The sequence below is a fragment of the Oryctolagus cuniculus genome, chromosome 3, assembly GCF_964237555.1.
Source record: "Oryctolagus cuniculus chromosome 3, mOryCun1.1, whole genome shotgun sequence".
NCBI classification, from domain to species: domain Eukaryota; kingdom Metazoa; phylum Chordata; class Mammalia; order Lagomorpha; family Leporidae; genus Oryctolagus; species Oryctolagus cuniculus.
In genome coordinates, this window is record NC_091434.1 from 161,055,065 (window position 1) to 161,074,783 (window position 19,719).

Here is a 19,719-nt window from a genome sequence, read left to right on the forward strand (position 1 = left end):
AACAACAAAAATGACAAAGGAAAAGATTATGAAGATTCACAGGAAGAGCTTTCCTTGGGCACCTTTTGGCCCCTAATCTTTTAGACCGGGTTCTTATTGAAGGCAGAGAAATGTTTATCTGACCTTCAAATCCCTAGCACATCACTGATACTGAAACATAGCATCAGCTGTCTCAAGATAAATAATAAGGGGCTGGGTGTTGTGGTATAGCAGGTTAAGCCTCTTCCTGCAACACTAGCATCCCAATGGGTGGTGGTTCAAGTCCCAGCTGTTCCACTTCCAATCCAGCTCTCCGCTAATGTGCCTGGGAAAGCAGTGGAAGATGGCCCAAGTGCTTGGGCCCCTGTACCCATGTGGGAGACCCAGAAGTAGTCCCAGGCTCTCGGCTTTGGCATAGCCCAGCCCTGGCCATTGAGGCCATTTTGGGAGTGACCCAACAGATAGAGGAGGAGAGACAAATATCTTCTAACTCTGCCTTTCAAAAAATACATTAAAATATTTTTTAAAAAGATAAATAATAAGTCACTGATGGGAGTTGGTGGTTGGGTGTGGATATCTGATGATGTCCTTGGGAAATAGACTAGTTTGCTCATTATAACTCTAAAGTATATATCATTTTGCCAGTAAGGTGTTAAACACACTAGATCATCTTTTATTTCCAATATATTTCAGATAATTAAATTAGTAATCATTTGCAGAAAATCCTCTGCTACATATTGTTCCACAATTCTGGAGTAGATTACCACAGGCCTCAAATAGAGAAATTATATGAATTTAAGTAATGACTCTTGCATTTAAAAGCTGTGTGAATTTAAGCTTATTAAGCTCCACTTTCTTATCAGGGAAATGGTTCAAATGTACTTCCTGGTGATCCACAGCTCTATATATCTGCTATATCTGATTCTTTCCCTGTGTCACTCATCAGTTCAACAAATAGCAAATAGATAAAATAGCTGAAATGTATGCATTTATTTATTCCTCAATAATACTGACCCAGGGAGATCTATATTTCTCAGTGTTCAATAAATAACATACACAAATCACATATATACAAATATATTTATATTGAAATTGAATACTCATGATTGAAAATTTTACAAACATTGTCAGGTGAAAAGCAGACCATTATATTGAACTGTACTATCTTATGCAGTTGTACAATAGGCATATTTTATTTATGACTATTGTCACAGATATGACTACTTTATTGAAGAGGAATGAAATAACCACCAACATAGAAAAATAATCAAGGTACATGATTCAAGTCTGAAGAAACAAACTTGAAATGGTCAATATCAGCACCCAAACAGTGCAATCTACCACTTAAACTGAAAGCAAATCACTCTTCCAGTACACTGGAGCTCATTTAGACAAATACTTTTTAAAGAACAACTTGTTGACAAAGACTCCTCTAATACAACAAAACTAACAGTCACTATTTACATTGCACCCGCAAAAGCCTGAATGATTTAAGAAAGGATCATTTTCTAACTGTAGGTCCATGTGGAAATCAGGACAGAAAAAGAAGCATAGCCAAAGAGATGGATGGCAGAGAAATCAGTGGCTGATACGCAAAAACCAATGGGAAAAGCAATTTTTAGTGTATGGTAATAAAATAACTTCTCTAAAAGGACTTTAAAGAGTAAATGAAAAAATACTCATTTATTTAATTTCTCTTTTGTACTGCTGAAAGCCATTATGCTGAGTATTTCGAGCAATAGGAACATTATTAGATAACATCTTCTCCAACTGTGGTGTCAAAAATCTGATAGCAAACTTGCTGCTCCGTCCCATTTGTGACATTATATGACTTGAGGAAGCATTCCAACCATGGATATGCATCTACAAATCAAAATGAAAATGTTACTTAGCCATTAAAGCTAAACAAGGAGCTCTGAGATAAGTAAGCATAATGCTTGCTTTGAAAACTTTAATTTAGCATGAAAATAAACAATATACTTAGCAAATTTAACATTATGCACTCTTCCAAATACACATTGGATTCATGTTATCGTTTTGCAGCAAGTATGGCTAATTTGACTTTCTCAACAGATGAATGATTAAACCAACAGTTTTTCAGAATGTTTGGCAGCAAAAGTAGTAAGTAATAGTCCCAATTATTCCCTTTTTGAGTGCTTACTGACCTCTGATTTTCTTTTTTTTTATTTACTGGAAATAAGTAGAAGCCAAACTTCAAACTGGCTCTAGCCTTTCCCCCTATCCAGCTAACACTTTGATCAGCGAGCAGCTACTGAGCCCAGGCAATGTTGACAACAACAGATGCCATTTCAACCTTTGATGATGATCACATTAGGTAATTTTTATGACTTCTAGTAAAGCCCCTTATATTTCTTCAAGTTTAAGTCTGAAAGGCATTTAAAATAGTATTCAATATTGGCCCAGGGAAAGTTAGACCAACACTGCCCTAAGCTGCTGGTAAAACTGTAGACAGACCCAGTGTTTTGAAAAGCATCTGGCAGTATGTATCAAATGCCCATCAGGTCTTTACTTTCAGAAATCTAAACTAAAACTGGCAATGAATAAAAGTATACAAGTTAAACTTTGTTATAGCTGAAAAAAATATTTATCCTTTAGAACTGTTATAAAATGGAAAAATTAACCCAGAGGGGGAAAACGCCTGGTTAAATGTAACTTATAGATTTATTATAGCTCGTATAACTGGTAAAATCTATTATTGCTGAAAAAATATTAGAAGAATCAACTGTCTTATGATTTGGATATTCAAGGTTTTTTTGTTTTTTTGATCTTCAAGTTTTCAAGTTTTAATACAAATAGTAACAATGGCTGAAGAAGGAAAACTCAGTGCGGCAGGTGTAATTGTATAATCTGACCTGCTTATGATCTGGTTAATTAATCATATGTCTACAGAAAACAATGATAGATAGCTCTTTGGTTGAGTTGACTCTGGTTTAACTGAATGTGACAATGTTTCCCATCAAAATTTCAGCCCTTTTAGTACAATTTTAACTGTTATATACAGTATCAAACATACTTGTGATCAAAACTGCCTCCCCTCTGTTATATTTATAATTGTTTTTTTTTCCTTGCTACTATCTGCATCAAAAATTTGAACACACAGTAGCCACTCACTACCTTTCAGATTTCTAAATATACAGGTTAGAAACATAGTAGGTGCTATTTCAAAACAGTGTGGTTGTTAAAATGTTATTGCCTACCAATTTTTCTTCCTGGAGGACAAAACATATCCATGATCATTTCCATACTTCTCTGGAAGTCATCATCAGCTAGAATTTCTGATGCTGGAATCTGAAAGAATTTGTCCTTAGAAATTGTAATAGAAGGAAAAAGAAAATGTTAATAGTCAGACAATTTCACTATCAAAGTTGCAGCATTCATCAACTAAAGTACTGGTATGAATTATAAAATCTGATTTACTCCTTTAATCTTAAACAGTTTCAATATATACTCAGTCGAGTTAAATTGCTTTGTTTTAATGATGATTAACAACCAGACTCATTATTCTCTGTGCACAGGGAAATAAGTCAAATGTTAAAGGATAATTTTACAGCATATTTTCATTTTTTTCTTCCCAGTTGCTAAGTTTCAGGAAGGAAGGGATTTTATTTGCTTTCCTCACTACTATACCTCTAACAAATAGATGTACCTGATACATTGAAGGCACTCATGAATTGAGTCCGTAGGGGAGAGATTCTCCTTTCAACATCATCTTAGATTCTTCTCCAGTGACTGTAGTAAAAACTTAAATCTTACCTTAAGAGAAGTCTGGCTTTTGCTCTTAGTTGTAAGAGGTAATCTCTAACCTCTAAGGATGTCACACCCTGTCTTTGTCAAGGGGCCTTGCGTACTCTGGATAGGCTAACAGTGTGATGGAGTGGCTACTTTAGGGCATGTCGTATCAGACTGACCTCAGTCAGAATAAGGAAAGAAGGAGGGGGTGGGAAGTATTACTATGCTCCTAAATCTGTATAAAATACATGAAATTCATTCACCTTATATAAAGTTTTTAAAAAATTTGCTTTGCTCACTAAACAAAACAAAAACAAAATAAAACCAAACACTTCTTGATGTTTGACTTGGTTGAGTTTCCTTGGTAGACTCTGCATCTCACTGGCTGATTTTGACCTATATCTTTAAACTGTAGTAAACTGTAATCATGGGTATAGCAGCTTCCTGTGAGTTCTATGAATCATTCTTGTGAATTAAAACTAAAGAACTTCTGAATATGTAAATAGTGATAGAAATGAGTAATGCATATCTTCCTAAAAAGTAAATTCATTTCCCCAAATATGAAATGCTCACTATTAATAATACCTCTAACATTTTGATCGTAGAACTTCTAAATGGTATAGAGAATGACTCCCTTCTTAAATCTCTATTCCTCAACTTTTACTATTCAAATATTAAGATTTACAGTGTCAAATATATGTAAAATATATACACATATACACAATCTAAGTGTTCATATCTTATTTATGCTTTAAATTGCCTTAAATCCTTTGAGAAACAAAGTAGGCATGAAGACATCTAATAAAATCAAACTATTTTAGTTAGAAATATCTTTACTTTCCACTACTTACAGTATCCATAAGATAAGCTTCCAACACTCCTGTTCCATCATCAAGAGTAAATGTCATGACAAACACATATTGGAGGGGCACAATACCCAATACTAGAGAAGGAAAAAAAAATCATACCATATGAGTCTGCTATTCCTTATTATCAAGGTAAAATTAAAATTGGTTCCTGATATTATATACCCATAAATTTGTTTACTAAAATAAAAACAAAACCTTATGACTTTCACTCTCCCAACACCAACATACAAGTAATTTCAACATGAAAATGGACTGAAAAGGTAAAATGTAAAGATTATTCCTCAAAATAAGCCCCATCATGTTCAAGACACTTCTGTGAGCAATAACATCAGCCATTTACTCCATATCTAACAAACTGAGGATCCTGTAAACTCAGCCAGTCAATATCTTATTAACTGAAGAAAAGTGGGTGCCCTTCATAGATTTTGTGAGGTTAGGAAATAAAAAGAAATCAGAAGGAGCTAAATCAGGGCTGCAAGGTATATGTCTAATGATCTCCTACAGAAATTTATGTAATTATGGCCGGCGACGTGGCTCTCTTGATTAATCCTCTGCTGTGGTGCTGGCATCCCATATGGGTGCCAGGTTCTAGTTCTGGTTGCTCCTCTTCCAGTTCAGCTCTCTGCTGTGGCCTGGGAGGGCAGTGGACGATGGCCCAAGTGCTTGGGCCCCTGCACCCACATAGGAGACCAGGAAGAAGCTCCTGGCTTCAGATCAGCACAGCGCCAGCTGTAGAGGCCATTTGAGGAGTGACCCAACGAAAGGAAGACCTTTCTCTCTGTCTCTCTCTCACTGTCTACAACTCTACCTGTCAAATAAATAGATACAATCTAAAAAAAAGAAATTTATGTAATTGTCCATGTTTGAGAGGAATGAGCAGAAACCTTGTTGTGGTGAAGAACTCTCTATTCAAGCTTTTCTGGGCATTTCTGTCCTAACGCTTTGGCTAAGTCTCAAAATACCCTCCCAATAAGCAGACTCTATGGTACTTTGGGGCCTTCAGAAAGTTAACATGCAAAACCCTTTAAACTAACCAAAACACAATCACACACATGCACACACAAAACTTCTATCAAGACCTCTGTTCCTTAAAAAAATTTTTTTTCATTTATTTTCATTTGAAAGGCAGAGAGGGAGATACTCATCCACCTACTGGTTCATTTCTCAATTGTCCACCACAGCCAGGGCAAGGCCCAGCTGAAGTTAGGAGCCTGCAATTCAATCTGTTTCTCTCATATAGGTGGCAAGAACCCAAATATTTGAGCCATTACCTGCTGCCTCCCAGGGTAGACATTTGCAGGAAGCTAGAGGACTTGAAACTCAGGCACTTCATTTCAAGATATGAATATCCTAAGTAGGATCTTAACAGCTGTGCCAAACTCACCCCATGACCTCTGCTTTTGATATGTCAGATCTGGCTTTGACTAGAACACTTCCACCTATTGGCAGCCACTATTTTGTCTTTAGAATTATAGTTGTCAAGCCAGATTTCAAGATCTGCTTAGAAACGTATCAGGATATTGACCTTGTCTAAGATTTCCCTTTAAAGATTTGCCTGCATCTGATCAGATGACAGTTTGGACACCCACTGAGCACTAATTGTTCCATTTCAATATTTTAGTGAGAAATGTGTAAGCCTAACCATTTGGGATATCTATGGTGTTAGATATTCTGTTGTTAACCATCAGTCCTCTTTAGGAACTGCATGAATAAAATTATTTTTTTCCTTGCAAACTGATATACATGGTCTGCCTTTGCAAGCTTCATTTTCAACATCATCTTCCTTTCTTAAAAGTAGTTATTCTGGGGCTGATGTTGTGGCAAAGTAGGCTAAGACTCTGCCTGTGGTACCAGCATCCCATATGGGAGCCGGTTCATGCCCTGGCTGCTCCTCTTCTGATCCTGGGAAAGTGGTAGAAGAAGGCCCAAGTTCTTGGACCCCTGTACCCACATGGGGGACCTGGAAGAAGCTCCTGGCTTCAGATTGGCCCAGCTCCAGCTGTTTTGGGCAACTGGGGAGTGAACCAGTGGACGGAGGATCTTTCTGTATCTTCCTGTCTGTAACTCTACTTCTCAAATAAAAAAAGAATCTTAAAAACAAAAAGATACTGCAAGATATACAGTAAGCACCTTGTGTTTACTATAATTTTATATATAAGTGATCCATTGGTGACTTTGGGGCACTGTCACTATAAACTTTTATAAAGCATCACTAATTTCACCATTTACCTGCTGAAGCCTCATCATACATTTGATGTCTGTTTTTAGTTCAATTTTAGCAGAATTTGTGTTGCTCTGACAAGGGGCTGTTTTTGAGCTGATGATTTATCCTTCTTAAGTGCTTCAAATTAGATTCTAGACCCTATTCAGACATGTCATAACAAGGTAATATGACTTTAATTTGGTCAAAAATGTTTGAAATCCAGGCATATTTTTCAGAATATACATTTTCCATTAACTATTTTTTTAAGACTTATTAATTTGAAAGGCAGAGTTGGAGGGAGAGGGGTCTTCCATCCACTGGTTCACTCCTCAAATACTCCAACAGCCAGGGCTCAGCCAGGCAGAAGTCAGGAGCTAGGAGCTTCTTTCAGGTTTCCCACGTGGGTGCAGGATCCCAAGCACTTTGACCATCCTCTGCTGCTTTCTCAGGTGCTTTAGCAGAGTTGGTTTGAAAGTGGTGCAGGTGGGACTCAAACAAGTGCCCATATGGGATGCTGGCACTGCAGGTGTCAGCTTAACCCTCTACTCCACAGCGCCAGCCCCTCTATTAACCTTTTGATAATCTCTCATGTTAAGGTCATTCAGCAGATTCATTTTGAAATGTATTTTTTATATACAGAGGTGATGCCTCATAATATTAAAAGCAATTATATCTTTTTTGATCATCTTTTAAATTAGCTGGAATCTTGATAGACACTATAAAGTGATTCATGAAATGCAACTCACTGCATGTTAGTCTTATGAAAGATACAAATGAAAATGCCAGAATGTTGCAAAAATTAGCATGAAGTATTTTATTAACATGAACTTCCTCTTTGTATTACAAGAATGAGAGATCCCTTAATGTTTAAGAAGTATCAGGCATCTGAATGGTAAATATGTCAAAGTATGGGATTTCATAATTTGGTAAGAACGAGAAACAAAGAAGAATTTGAACAAACTAAATTATATAATAATTCATAGGTTAAGTTGAACATCTTATGTTTGGAAAGGAAGACACTTAATATGTCTGTGGAATGCTAGCTTCCACATTTAAACAGTAGGATTAAGTAAGAATAACTCAGGGCATATAAATGAGGATTGTGGCATATTGTAGATATTGTTAACAGACAAGAATAATTTCTTAACTTCAAGAGGTCTCAATAAGCTAAAAAACTTATAAAACCTAACCTGAAAGACCATATGTTAGGGTTTAAGTAACAGTGTGGGTATCCCCTGAAAGCTCATGTATCAGGAACATGGTCCCCAAAGCTTATGTTAATGGTTAATGGATTAGTGTTAACAGTCAATGGACCAAGTGCAGAGACTTGATATAATTACGATGGGCTTAACCATTGGGTCATGGGGGAGAGCCCTCAGAAGGGCTCCTCCCTACTTCTGTCCTGTCACCCACCATTCTGAATTGGCCATACTACTTCTGCAGTCCTAGCTCCAGCTTAGAATGATATACTTTGAGAAGAGCGTTGGTAAAGTGGAATTTTACTGAGGAGGAAAAACAACATAGTAAGCAATGTGGACAAGTGAAAAGGGAATTGAGGGGATCTGTTTGAAGAAATAAAGATTAAGTGAAGCTTAACAGATATCTTCACATGTACTAAGTCTGTTTATCTTACAGAAGAGTAAACAGGTGTACTATGAATAGTTCTAGTAGATAGAATCTGGTTCATGTTGAAGCTACAGGTAGAAAGACATCACTCCAATGTTAAGAACTGCCTAAAAATTAAATGGACATGTTGTCTTGCGATGTCATGAGTCTCTTTTCACTGAAACAGTTCTAAGCAAAGGCTAATGACTACATTTAAGAATGCAATATAAACTGATACTTTTCCAGTTATTGGGTAAAATGCTGTAACAGCTGTCTCTAAACTCTTTCATCTTGATATACTATGAACTGAGAGATTTGTTTTGGAGAATTTGTATTTTATAATCAATGATCAACATGAAAATGAATCTTAAATTAATGGTAATCAATGCACATGCTTGTGACTTACGAGTATTTTAAACAGTTACTGTACATTTCTGTTATAGCCTAGGTTTATGTAATACTGAAATAGAAATCATGGTGATAACCTTATACAGATAAAACTGCAAAAGATATGAAAATTTAGCTAACCTTCTGCCACAGAAGAAGGAATCCAGGATATTTTATCAACCAGAGAATTTAGATTTTGTATTGATCTCAAACTAGAACACTGTTTACATCTGAAATAAAAGAAATAACATTTAAAATTATTTAAGTCAAATATTTTAGTCAATTTTCACTGTTCAAAATGTAGTTTTGAAAAAGTAAATAATTGAAAATATAGTGTACCTCTTACATTCCAATGTATTTGTAACTATAAAAAATAAGCTTTATACATAAAAGCACTAAAAATGAATAGTATGGAGAATAAACAGCTCTAAATTGAGAAGAGGACTTAGTTCCAGGTTCAAATCATTAATTTGGCTCTTAAATTTTTCTCCTTATTAACATAAAGTTGGAGAAGTAATCTCTAAGAACTGTTATGGCTCCAAGAGGAAAGTCTAATCGGTGATAGCTCATAAGAAAAAATAAGGAATAATTAATATTTTATTATGCACATATCCTGTTTAAAACAATTATTAAGCATCATAAACTATAAAGTATAAATACTTTTAAAACTATACAGAATATTAAAATGGCACATCTTTAGTATAGGTATTTTTGCTTTAGTTATCTAACATGTCTTAAATGTAAGTAATTTTATTTTTCATTATACATCATGTTTAAGCTATAGTAAAAATGTACTTGTATTTCCACAAAAATATATAAATTCAAAAGATACATGCAGATTTTTTTTCATTTGCACTTTGGTGAAAATAGAATACACTAACTTCTATCCCCTCAAATCAAGTACAATGCTTCTGAACCAAGGAGATAACCAAATAAAAGAATAATCCCTTAAAAAAAGATATTAACATTCGACATTGATAAATCAATCATACAAATTAAGGGCACTAAAAAAATTAAGAATTTATTACTTCCAAAGAGTAAGACCAAAAGAACAAAACTAGGAACAGATTAACAACTTAGTCCAACAAAAAACTAAAGAAAAAATTCTTGAAAAAGATAGAAAAGTAAAAACATGGTATGTAGAAAACAAATTTTTATATTTAATAATTTAAAAATGTACTTTAAACTCACATTAAAAATAACAAGAATTTGACCACAGCTTTTATTTATAAGTGACATACTAACACAATATTGGGTAAGACTCTGGTTAAGAAGCATAAGCAAAATGAAGAACAAAGTACAGATTTAAGACCCATCAGAAAATAATAATTATGTCAATTAATACTTTTCTAGAACAAATTTGTTAATAAAATACAGAAACTTAAAAGATAAGTAACCATAAGAGAATCTAAACCATTACCCTAAAAGCATTAAGCCCAGACAACTTATGAAAAACTTTTCAAGACAGATAAGATAGATTATTTCTTATTGGAAAGGGTCTACAATAAGAAATTCATTTTATATCAAGTCTCAGTGTACACATACATACAACTGAAACAAGTTTAAGGGACAACACTAGCCCTTCTAATGTAAAATGTTCTTTGTTGTACATTCCATTTTATAATACAATCAGTTCATACCATTAAAAAAAAAGCTGGTCATGACCCACTGAACTGTATTATGACCAAAGAAAATATTTAATGGCTTTATCTAGCAATTTTTGTAAATGAAAAATGATACCTATTACTAGGAAATGAATTCAGAAATTATATATAATTAAATTCTATGGATTAACTTTGAAAACAATACTGTGTTAAAACAAGCATCAAAAGGATAAATTATAAAACAACTTATAAATTGGGCCATCACTGTGGCGTGGCAGGTAAATCCGCTTCCTGCAGTGCTGGCATCCCCTATGGGTGCCAGTTGGAGTCCCCACTGCTTCACTTCCCATCCAGCTCCCTGCTAATGCTCCTGGGAGAGCAGTGGAGGATGACCCAAAGGCTTTGGCCCCTGTTCCCATGTGGGAAACCTGCAAGAAGCTCCTGGCTTTGGATCAACCCAGCTCCAATTTGGGGAGTGAGCCAGCAGATGGAAGATCTAACTGCCTTTGAAATATATATTTTTTAAAATTTATATAAGAAATGCCAAAAACGCCATACTGCTTAAGGGTCATACATATATTAAAAGCATAAACATGCTGATGAGGACAGATTACAAGTTTGGAAAAGTAGTTAACTCTGAGAAGAGCACAGACTGGTATGGAGATGTGCTGCTTCTCTGTAAAATTTTAATTTCATAAAGCCTAAGTGTGGAAAGCGATGTGATGCACTGCATTAAACTGCCACATGTAAAGCTCGCATTCCATTTGAGCACTGGCTCGAGTCCTGGCTGTTTTGCCTCTGATCCAGGTCCCTGCTAATGTGCCAGAGAAAGTCGTGGAAGATGCCTTCAGTTCTTGGGTCCTTGCCACCCACTTGGGAAACCTGCGATGGAGTTCCAGGCTCCTGGCTGTGGCCAGTTAGGGGGTATACCAGTAGATGGAATAGCTCCCCCCCTCCCTTTTTTAAAGACCTATTATTTGAAAAGCAAAGTGACAGATACATAAACTGTTGAGGTTATGTATGATATTTTTCTGTAAGTTTGAAATTATTGCATAACGCAAAAGAAAAATCAAGTTACTTGGATTCTGCTGTGACATCCAAGTGATGGAAATTTCCAAGAATGTTCTAAACTTGAGAGTGAACAGAATCTCTAGTATCTTAGAGAACTTTTTTAGACTTATAGTAAGTGAGAAATTATACTCCAAAGTTTAGAATTAATATTTGCTCTCCTGGTTTAGAATGAACAAGGCCAGAGAGTGAGAAGGAGTATGGAGAGAGAAAAGGCAAGTAAGTGAGGAGCATGAATACAAGACAAGGCCCATGTGAGTGACTTATTAAACAATTTGAAGGATTTTTGTTTTTGTATTAATTGGTAGATGAATCTCAATGACATTTACTCTAAGGTTATGAGTCCAGTGAGAGATGTAATTATAAAGACACTAGGCACAGCAGAGTACACACGGACATAGCCTGGGGATTTAACACATGACACACTAGTTCCACCTTATGCCTGACACTTCGTATGTGTTTGTTGCATATGGAATAGAACCCAGAGTAATATCTACCAATGACTCTGGTGGTCACAATCAAGGAGACATGATTGCAGTGTGTAATTTTTCAACTAAAATCAAGAGTTTTACATTATACCTATCACTAACAGTTGCTACAAACTTGAGAGTTGAAAAGGGTGAGACATGGATAGACAAGATGTATCCTACCATAATCCAAGGTTTCTCAAAGCAGAGTATTTCCATGGAGACTGTTACATAAAGCAATAGAGATTTCATCCCCACTCTCTCCTTCTAAATCTAGAAATGTGGTTGTAGCTCCCAGTGCAACCTTTTATCTTCCAATTATCAGTGGCAGCAAATTTATAATGTAGCGGCTCAGATTTTTTTTTTTTTTTTTTTTGGACAGGCAGAGTGGACAGTGAGAGAGAAGACAGAAAGGTCTTCCTTTTCCATTGGTTCACCCCACAATGGCCACTGCGGCCCGCACACTGTGCTGATCCGAAGCCAGGAGCCAGGTGCTTCTCCTGGTCTCCCATGTGGGTTCAAGGCCCAAGCACTTGGGCCATCCTCCACTGCACTCTGGGGCCACAGCAGAGAGCTCGACTGGAAGAGGAGCAACTGGGACAGAATCCAGTGCCCCGACCAGGACTAGAACCCGGGTGCCAGCGCCGCAGGTAGAGGAAATTCTAGAATTCAGTCACTAGGTTTGCATTTCTGAATTTCTTTTTGCAATTTGTACCTACATCCTGTTGTTACAGAAAGTGAATACTAGCCTCTGGCTGAAGAATAGAAAGCTGGTAGCCTCACACTTAGCACACTCTGTGCACACAATATTTATATATTTATCAAAATACATTTACACTAGAAAAACCTAGTATAGATGCTTCTTGACTTTGAATGGGATTAGGTCCCAATAAATCTGTTTAAGTGGAAAATACTATAGAGTGAAAATGCATGTAATATACCTAACCTATTGAATATCATAGCTAAGTAATAGTACTCCATGTAGGATTAATTTTTTATCATTGTTGTGTGGTTGATTGGGGAGCGGTGGCTCACTGCTGCTGCGCATCACAGAAGAGATCGTACCCCAACTTTTAGCCCAGAAAAAGATAAAGATTTGAAGTAAAGTTTTTACTGAATGTCTGTTGTTGCTCTCACATCATTGTAAAGTCAAAAAAAAATTGATGTTGAGTCATTGTTAAGTTGGGGCTGGCACTGTGGCGTTGCGGGTAAAGCTGCCGCCAGCAGTGCCGACATCCCATGTGGGCGCTGGTTCCCAGTCCCAGCTGTTCCTCTTCCAATCCAGTGCTCTGCTATGGTCTGGGAAAGCAATAGAAGATGGCCCAAGTCCTTGGGCCCCTGCATCCACATGAAAGACCCAGAAGAAGCTCCTGGCTTCTGATTGGCACAGCTGCAGCTGTTGCAGCCAATTGGAGAGTGAACCAGCAGATGGAAGATCTCCCTCTCTCTGCCTCTCTTCCTCTCTGTGTAACTCTTTCAAATAAATAAATCTTTTTTTTTTTAAATGTTGTGGACTATCTATGCATAACTGTGGATACCCAATAAGTAACATCAAACATATAGTAATCACTTGCATAAAAATCAAAAATAAAAACTACTCTTAAGCAATTTCTAATTCCAAAAATTAAGTAGACATACCCATAGTGAAGTATCTTTCCTTGTATCAGGAATGGTGCTGAAAGGTCTAGGAGTTCTAGATCTTCCTGGCCAGATTTCACCGGAATTACACTATGAAACTTATTTGCGAGTTTATAGATTTCAGAGAGTGTACCTCCTGTTATAACAGAATAAAGATGCCTGTTAAGTAGCAAAAATATAATGTACAGAGCATAGAGTACCTGAAAAAAGGTTAACGCGACTAACAGAAAGCAAAGCAAAACAAAAAACAATGGAAATAATAAATGTAGAGATTCAATATACTATTGTGAAAAAAATATAAAACTAGGATTCCATATACTATTTAAAGAAATCACTGCATAAGATTCTGAGACTTAAGTAAAGTATAAAGCTTGAGAAATTCCATCTACCTTCTTAAATTTAGATTGTCTTTTGCCCTAGAAATTCTGGTTTAAATAACAAAAAAACTGAATGCCAAAGTATGATAGGTTTTTTGCTATTAAATTTGCTATATACTATTAGTGGCTAAGTAAACTTAGTTTTCAGTGTGAAATAAATCTTTTAAATGTTCAGGTCAATACTGAATTTAAACATAAGAACAGTTCATGTAATATCAATTTATTATATAATATTTCTTCATTTTTCTGGGAAAACCAGTACATATTCCCCGTCCCTATGTTAGGGTAAAGCATTAAGTTATTAAGATTGCTACAACAAAAATAGTATGCCCAATGGTGAACCATTATTAGAAGGCAGCATTATCACTGAAACTCATACCTACTGGTACTTTCTCCAGTATACTTTGCACTTACATTTAATAATGCTTCTTCTCTCTAGGGAAAGACTATAATTAAAAAATACCTCTGTGTACATCCTAAAATTCAGGTAGAATGTACAATGTTAACATTCAGTTCAAAAGAAAAGCCCTTCTGCCCAGAACTTCCAAAAAATGCACATTTCCATAAAAACGTTAAGAACGTTAGCAGAAAGTGTCAAACTCATTATTTTCCAGAGTTCTAAAAAAATATTTAGAGGCTTAGTAGAGTTTCATGAAGATCCAGAGAAATGGCTGAATCTTGATAAAAACAGTGAGCTTTGTAGCGTTCTTCATTTACAGTGTTCCCATCTTCCTTTCCCTTGCTCTGTGTTAGCTTGGAGCCACTGTTCTGCTATATCAAACTATAGTTAGACTTGAGCCCTGATTATGCCATCTCAAAAACTTGAAACAATATTCTGTAAGCCTGCAATTTAAAAGCTTCATGGCAACAAAGCTACACCTTATCTTCTGGAGACTGATATCAAACTCTGCTAACCAGACCCCTGCCCAATACTTACAACTGCAATGAGTAATTATTAAAAGAGTCCTTTCTGTACATGTTTTACCCAAAGAACATCATTCCAAAATACCTAATGAGCTTCCAGTCCGGACATCTGCACTTGTTTTCCCAACACTGGCTCTAGCACATTAGCTACATTATCTTGGTCAAGTTACTTAAACTTTAGTATACCAGTTTCCTCATTTGTAATACAGGGAATAATGTTGCTATTTTATAAGGTCTTTATAAAAGTTAAATAAATGAAGTTTTAAAACATTTTGAAGAAATCTCTGTCACTGTGAAATGGGTTAATATAAGAGTTCCCACCTACTGCTTTACTCCCCAAATGCCAGCAACAAGCAGGGCTGGACCAGTTTGAAGTCCGGAGTTGGGAACTCTATCCAGGTCTCCTATGTGTGTAGCAAGGACTCAACTTCTTGAACCATCATGTGCTGCCTCCAGAGTGTGTGTTAGCATAAAGCCGGAATTGAGAATGGAGCATCTATGGATGCCCTTCATCTATTTTTGTGAAACAGTGACATGAAGAGGCCAAGACTATAGCCACTGTACATAGCAGTCAGCCTCTTAGGTATTCAACTATCAACTCAGGGATGATTTCATGAAGGAAGTGAGAGAAATGAATATAAACGCTTTAATACATAATCTCAAAAGGCAATTCGATGAATTTAGGTGTATATATATATATATGTTTTGATCCAGTTGACATATATAATATACTCTATTTTATAAAATTTAATTTTATGTATTAGGTTGCTTACAAACTAACAATTATTTTAAAACATGCAAAAGTAGTATTCTAACATGATAACTTAAATATCTTACCTTCTATCAAAATTAGACACTCATTTGAAAGTGGGAGAATACCATTATGTTTCACAAAATGAACAGCTACTTTTCGTCCTCCTTGTTCTTCTGTGGTCCAAATTTTTGAATCATATAATAATGTATTATGTAGTTTGGTATCTGGGGTTTTAGTTGCATTTTCTTTCAAAATTATATCCAAATTGCCTTCCTGTGGAACTTCCTGCCTAAAATCAATAGAAAACAATTTTGGTATAAGCTGGAAAATTCCAATTTAACAAGTTATACAATTAACAAATATTTTTATATGCATAGGAGTAAACTACTTAAAATGTGGAAATTCACTTGATTGAATAAATTACATATTCATAAGTTAATAAAACATTCCTATAAATTTGCTTATTTATATAGTATAAAGAATAAAAGTTTTGGAATAAAGACTTTTAGGTACTGAGAATTTCTCATTAAAGGAAATGTAATTACTTTTAGTATATTATAGTTATGAAGCAGGAAAGAAATGTTTCCAACTAGGTTTTCTGTATTACATCATTAGAAATTTCAGCCAGCAGAATTTAAGAATTTTTGGTCAACAGTAGGCAATGCAAGGTAGGTGGAGTCAGATTCTTCACACTCACACACCAAACATCTTCAAAAGAGCTGAAAGATCTAGTAGACCATGGTTTCTCGTTTTAATGTAGTAAGAAGAAAAGATGTATTGAAAAAGGAAGAAAGGAAGCAGATACCAGTTGTCACTCCCCCAGCAATGTGAAGCCACACAGAACGGAGGCAGAAGCCTGCTGCTTGGGAGAGGAAGACAGAATCAAGTCCAGGCCTTATACTGGAAACTCAGTATCAAGGCCTGACATGGTGAAACCCAGTGTTCCAGGTCAGTGTCCTAGAGAGCACCTCTGAACACAGCCAGGTGGCGGACAATGGAGCAAGACTCCAGAAGCTGGGTAGTAAGGCAGCAAAGTGAATACAGGATATTGCCTTGGAGCCCAGTGCCAGCCTGCTGTGGTGAGACCCAGCACCAGATATAACCCATAAACTTCTATCTCTGGGTCACTGCTCCTGGACAAAGCCTCTACACCTCCCTTGGCAGACAGTCTTGTGTTTTGGCCTGAATTACTCTGCCAAGTATGGGTGGGACTGGCAGGGACAACCAAGAATGTTCAGCACCCTGTATGTGTGAGAATGAAGAAGAGTGAACTTTATGTTCAGACTGGGTGGCAAAGGACTGCCTCTACCACCCATCTCTCAACTTCATGTACACAGGAAGGTGTGAGAATTCAGCTGCAGGGAATAAGGCAGGAAGGTGAGCACAGGCCACTGCCTTGGAGCTCAGATATGGTCCTAGTGGTGAGACTCATTAACAAAAAGACCCCAAAGACCCCTATTGTCAGGCCAGTGTATGCAGTTGGAGCTTGCAAACCTGCCGTAGCATCTGGCAGACACTATTCCTTTGGTGTGATGGACTTGTGGGTTGGCCTGCAGCAATGCTAGTCACATCTAAAACTGGCATGCACCCCAAGATTATGCAGGTCCTTCTGCTGGGAGACACAGGGGGCCCTAGCTTAGAAGCAGTCTGAGTAGATAAGGACTGTTTCTACCACCTCTCCACCAATCTCACGCAGACAGAGAGGAGTAAGACTCCAGTCCTTGGAGTGTGGAGCAGAGCAGGAAAGTGAGCAAAAAACTTTGTTTTGGAACATGGTGCTAGGCTGGGTGTTAGAAACTAATGCTGGGCAGGTCATAATAATTTTAGTTCCCAGGTTTGTGCCCACAGAGCCCCTGGACCCATCTTGGGGCACGGCAGAGATCCATGGCCCCAGTAGATCAGATTTAGACCCTGGCTGGCATCACTGGTGGTGGTCTCAGTCCACAGCTCCACCTCAGCAGGAGGCAGCCCATGGCAGCATGGATCTTGTGCTGTGCTGCCTTCAGTGGCTAAGGGTTTTTGAGTGCGATGTAGCATGGCAACACTGAAACACCATTTATTCCCCTAAAACTAGGCAGCAAGCATGGAAAGATTAATTGTTCACTTGAGGGGAGAAAAGAGGTTGGAATCAAGTTATTGAAAGGAGTGTGGGGCTACGTGCACCCCAGGAAAATGCAGAGCTGGACAGGGTCTGACAGTGCTTGACCACAGGACCGTTACTGTGGACAAGGCCCTGAGGTCTAACCTAGATTACCGTTTGTAGACACTTCTCCAGTTCTTTCAAAAAAACATCAACTGCAGATTTGGAAGAAACCTGGGTATTCAGTCAATTGGACTTGGAAAAAAAATAGGAGTAGCCATACTTATAACAGGAAAATAGACTTTAAGTCAAAAAATAGTAAATATATATGCACCTAATATCAGAGTACCCAAATACATAGAGCAATATTAACAGACTTAAGGAGAGAGAGATTTCAATATAACAGGGGGATGTAACAGTCTACTTTAAGAAATGGACAGACCATCAAGACAGAAAATCAACAAACAGCAGATAAAACTACACCTTATACCAACTGGACTTAGCAGACATCCCTAGAATAGTCCATGCAAGCTGCAGAATATATACATTCTTAACAGTACATGGAAACTATTTGACTAGATCAAATAGTAGGCCACAAAAACATGTCTCAACAAATTTAAAACATGCAAAAACATATCAAGTATCTTTTCTGACCACAATGCAAAAAAAGATAAATAAAACCCTAGTACTCAGTAAGAAAAAATTAGGAAACTATGCAAATATATAGAAGTTAACTTATTCTTGAATAAGTTAATTAAAAAACTTCTTGAAATGAATTAAAATAGAAATACAACATACAAAAACCTATGAGGTACAGGTTATATACAGAAATTTATAGCAACCAACACTTACATCCAAAAACACAACAGATATAAAATAAACAGCATAACCCTATAGCTCAAGGAATGAGAAAAATCAAACTCAAAATTTGTAAAATGAACGATAATAAACATTGGAGAAGAAACAAATGAAAAATAATCTAAAAGCAAAAAATCCAGGAAATGAAAAGCTGGTTCTTAGAAAAGAAACAAAATTGACAAACTCTTAGCTAAACAAAGAGAAAGGTCCCAGATTAGAGACAAAAAGAAATACATTACAAACTTACTCCATAGAAATACATAAGATCACTAGAAATCATTATAATTACATGCCAATAATTTTATAAAGCAGAAGAGACGAATGACTAGACAAGCACATCTTACTATAATAGAATCATGAAGAAAGTACCTGAAAAGAAAAATAACTGACTTATAATGAGTGACTCAGCAATAAAGTCCCCTATCAAAGAAAAGTTCAGTAGCAGATGGCTTCAGCATTCAATTCAGCAAACATTTAAATTCTTCCAAAATACAGAAGAGAATATTCATTCTATCCCATTCTATGCAGTCAGCATTAGTTTAAAACTAAAACCAGAGGGCAGTGATGTGGCATAGCTAGTGAAGCTGCCTCCTGCAGTGCCAGCATCCCACATGGGCAGAGGTTCAAGTCCTGGCTGCTCCATTTCTGATTCAGCTCTCTGCCATGGCCTGGGAAAGCAGCAGCCGCAGCAGAGCAGTAGAAGATGGCCCAAGTCCTTGGGCCCCTGCACCTGAATCGAAGACCTAGAAGAAGCTCCTCCTGGCTTTGGATTGGCCCAGCTCTGGCTGTTGCAGCCAGAGTGAACCAGCAGATGGAAGACCACTCTCTCTATTACTCTGCCTTCCAAATAAATAAATTTTAAAAAAATCTTTAAAAAAAACTAAAACCATATAAGAATATAACACTCACATACAACTCCTTTATGAACATAGATGAAAAAATCTTCAATCAAATCAAATAGCCTATTAAAAATACTATTCATCGGCCGGTGCTGTGGCTCACTAGGCTAATCCTCTGCCTGCGGCGCCGGCACACCAACTTCTAGGGGCGCTGGATTCTGTCCTGGTTGCTCCTCTTCCAGTCGAGCTCTCTGCTGTGGCCCGGGAAGGCAGTGGAGGATGGCCCAGGTCCTTGGGCCCTGCACCCGCATGGGAGA

At 36.9% G+C, this 19,719-nt stretch overlaps 1 protein-coding gene across 18 annotated transcripts in view; it reads right to left on the reverse strand.

Annotated features, from left to right (window-relative positions):
* The window catches only part of POT1 (protection of telomeres 1), a 161,173-nt gene that overhangs the window by 33,721 nt on the left and 107,733 nt on the right, over positions 1–19,719 (reverse strand). For 16 of the 18 annotated variants that reach the window (XM_008258246.4, XM_070071280.1, XM_051848936.2 and 13 more), the window contains 6 exons: positions 15,709–15,914; positions 13,571–13,706; positions 8,935–9,023; positions 4,581–4,672; positions 3,198–3,303; positions 951–1,842 (listed from right to left, as the gene is read on the reverse strand). In XM_008258246.4, the coding sequence (XP_008256468.2) occupies positions 1,730–1,842; positions 3,198–3,303; positions 4,581–4,672; positions 8,935–9,023; positions 13,571–13,706; positions 15,709–15,914 (742 nt within the window). In that variant the 3' untranslated portion in view covers positions 951–1,729. Of the gene's footprint in view, positions 1–950; positions 1,843–3,197; positions 3,304–4,580; positions 4,673–8,934; positions 9,024–13,570; positions 13,707–15,708; positions 15,915–19,719 lie in introns of those variants that run through there. The other 2 variants (XM_070071278.1, XM_051848937.2) reach the window with 1 other exon arrangement.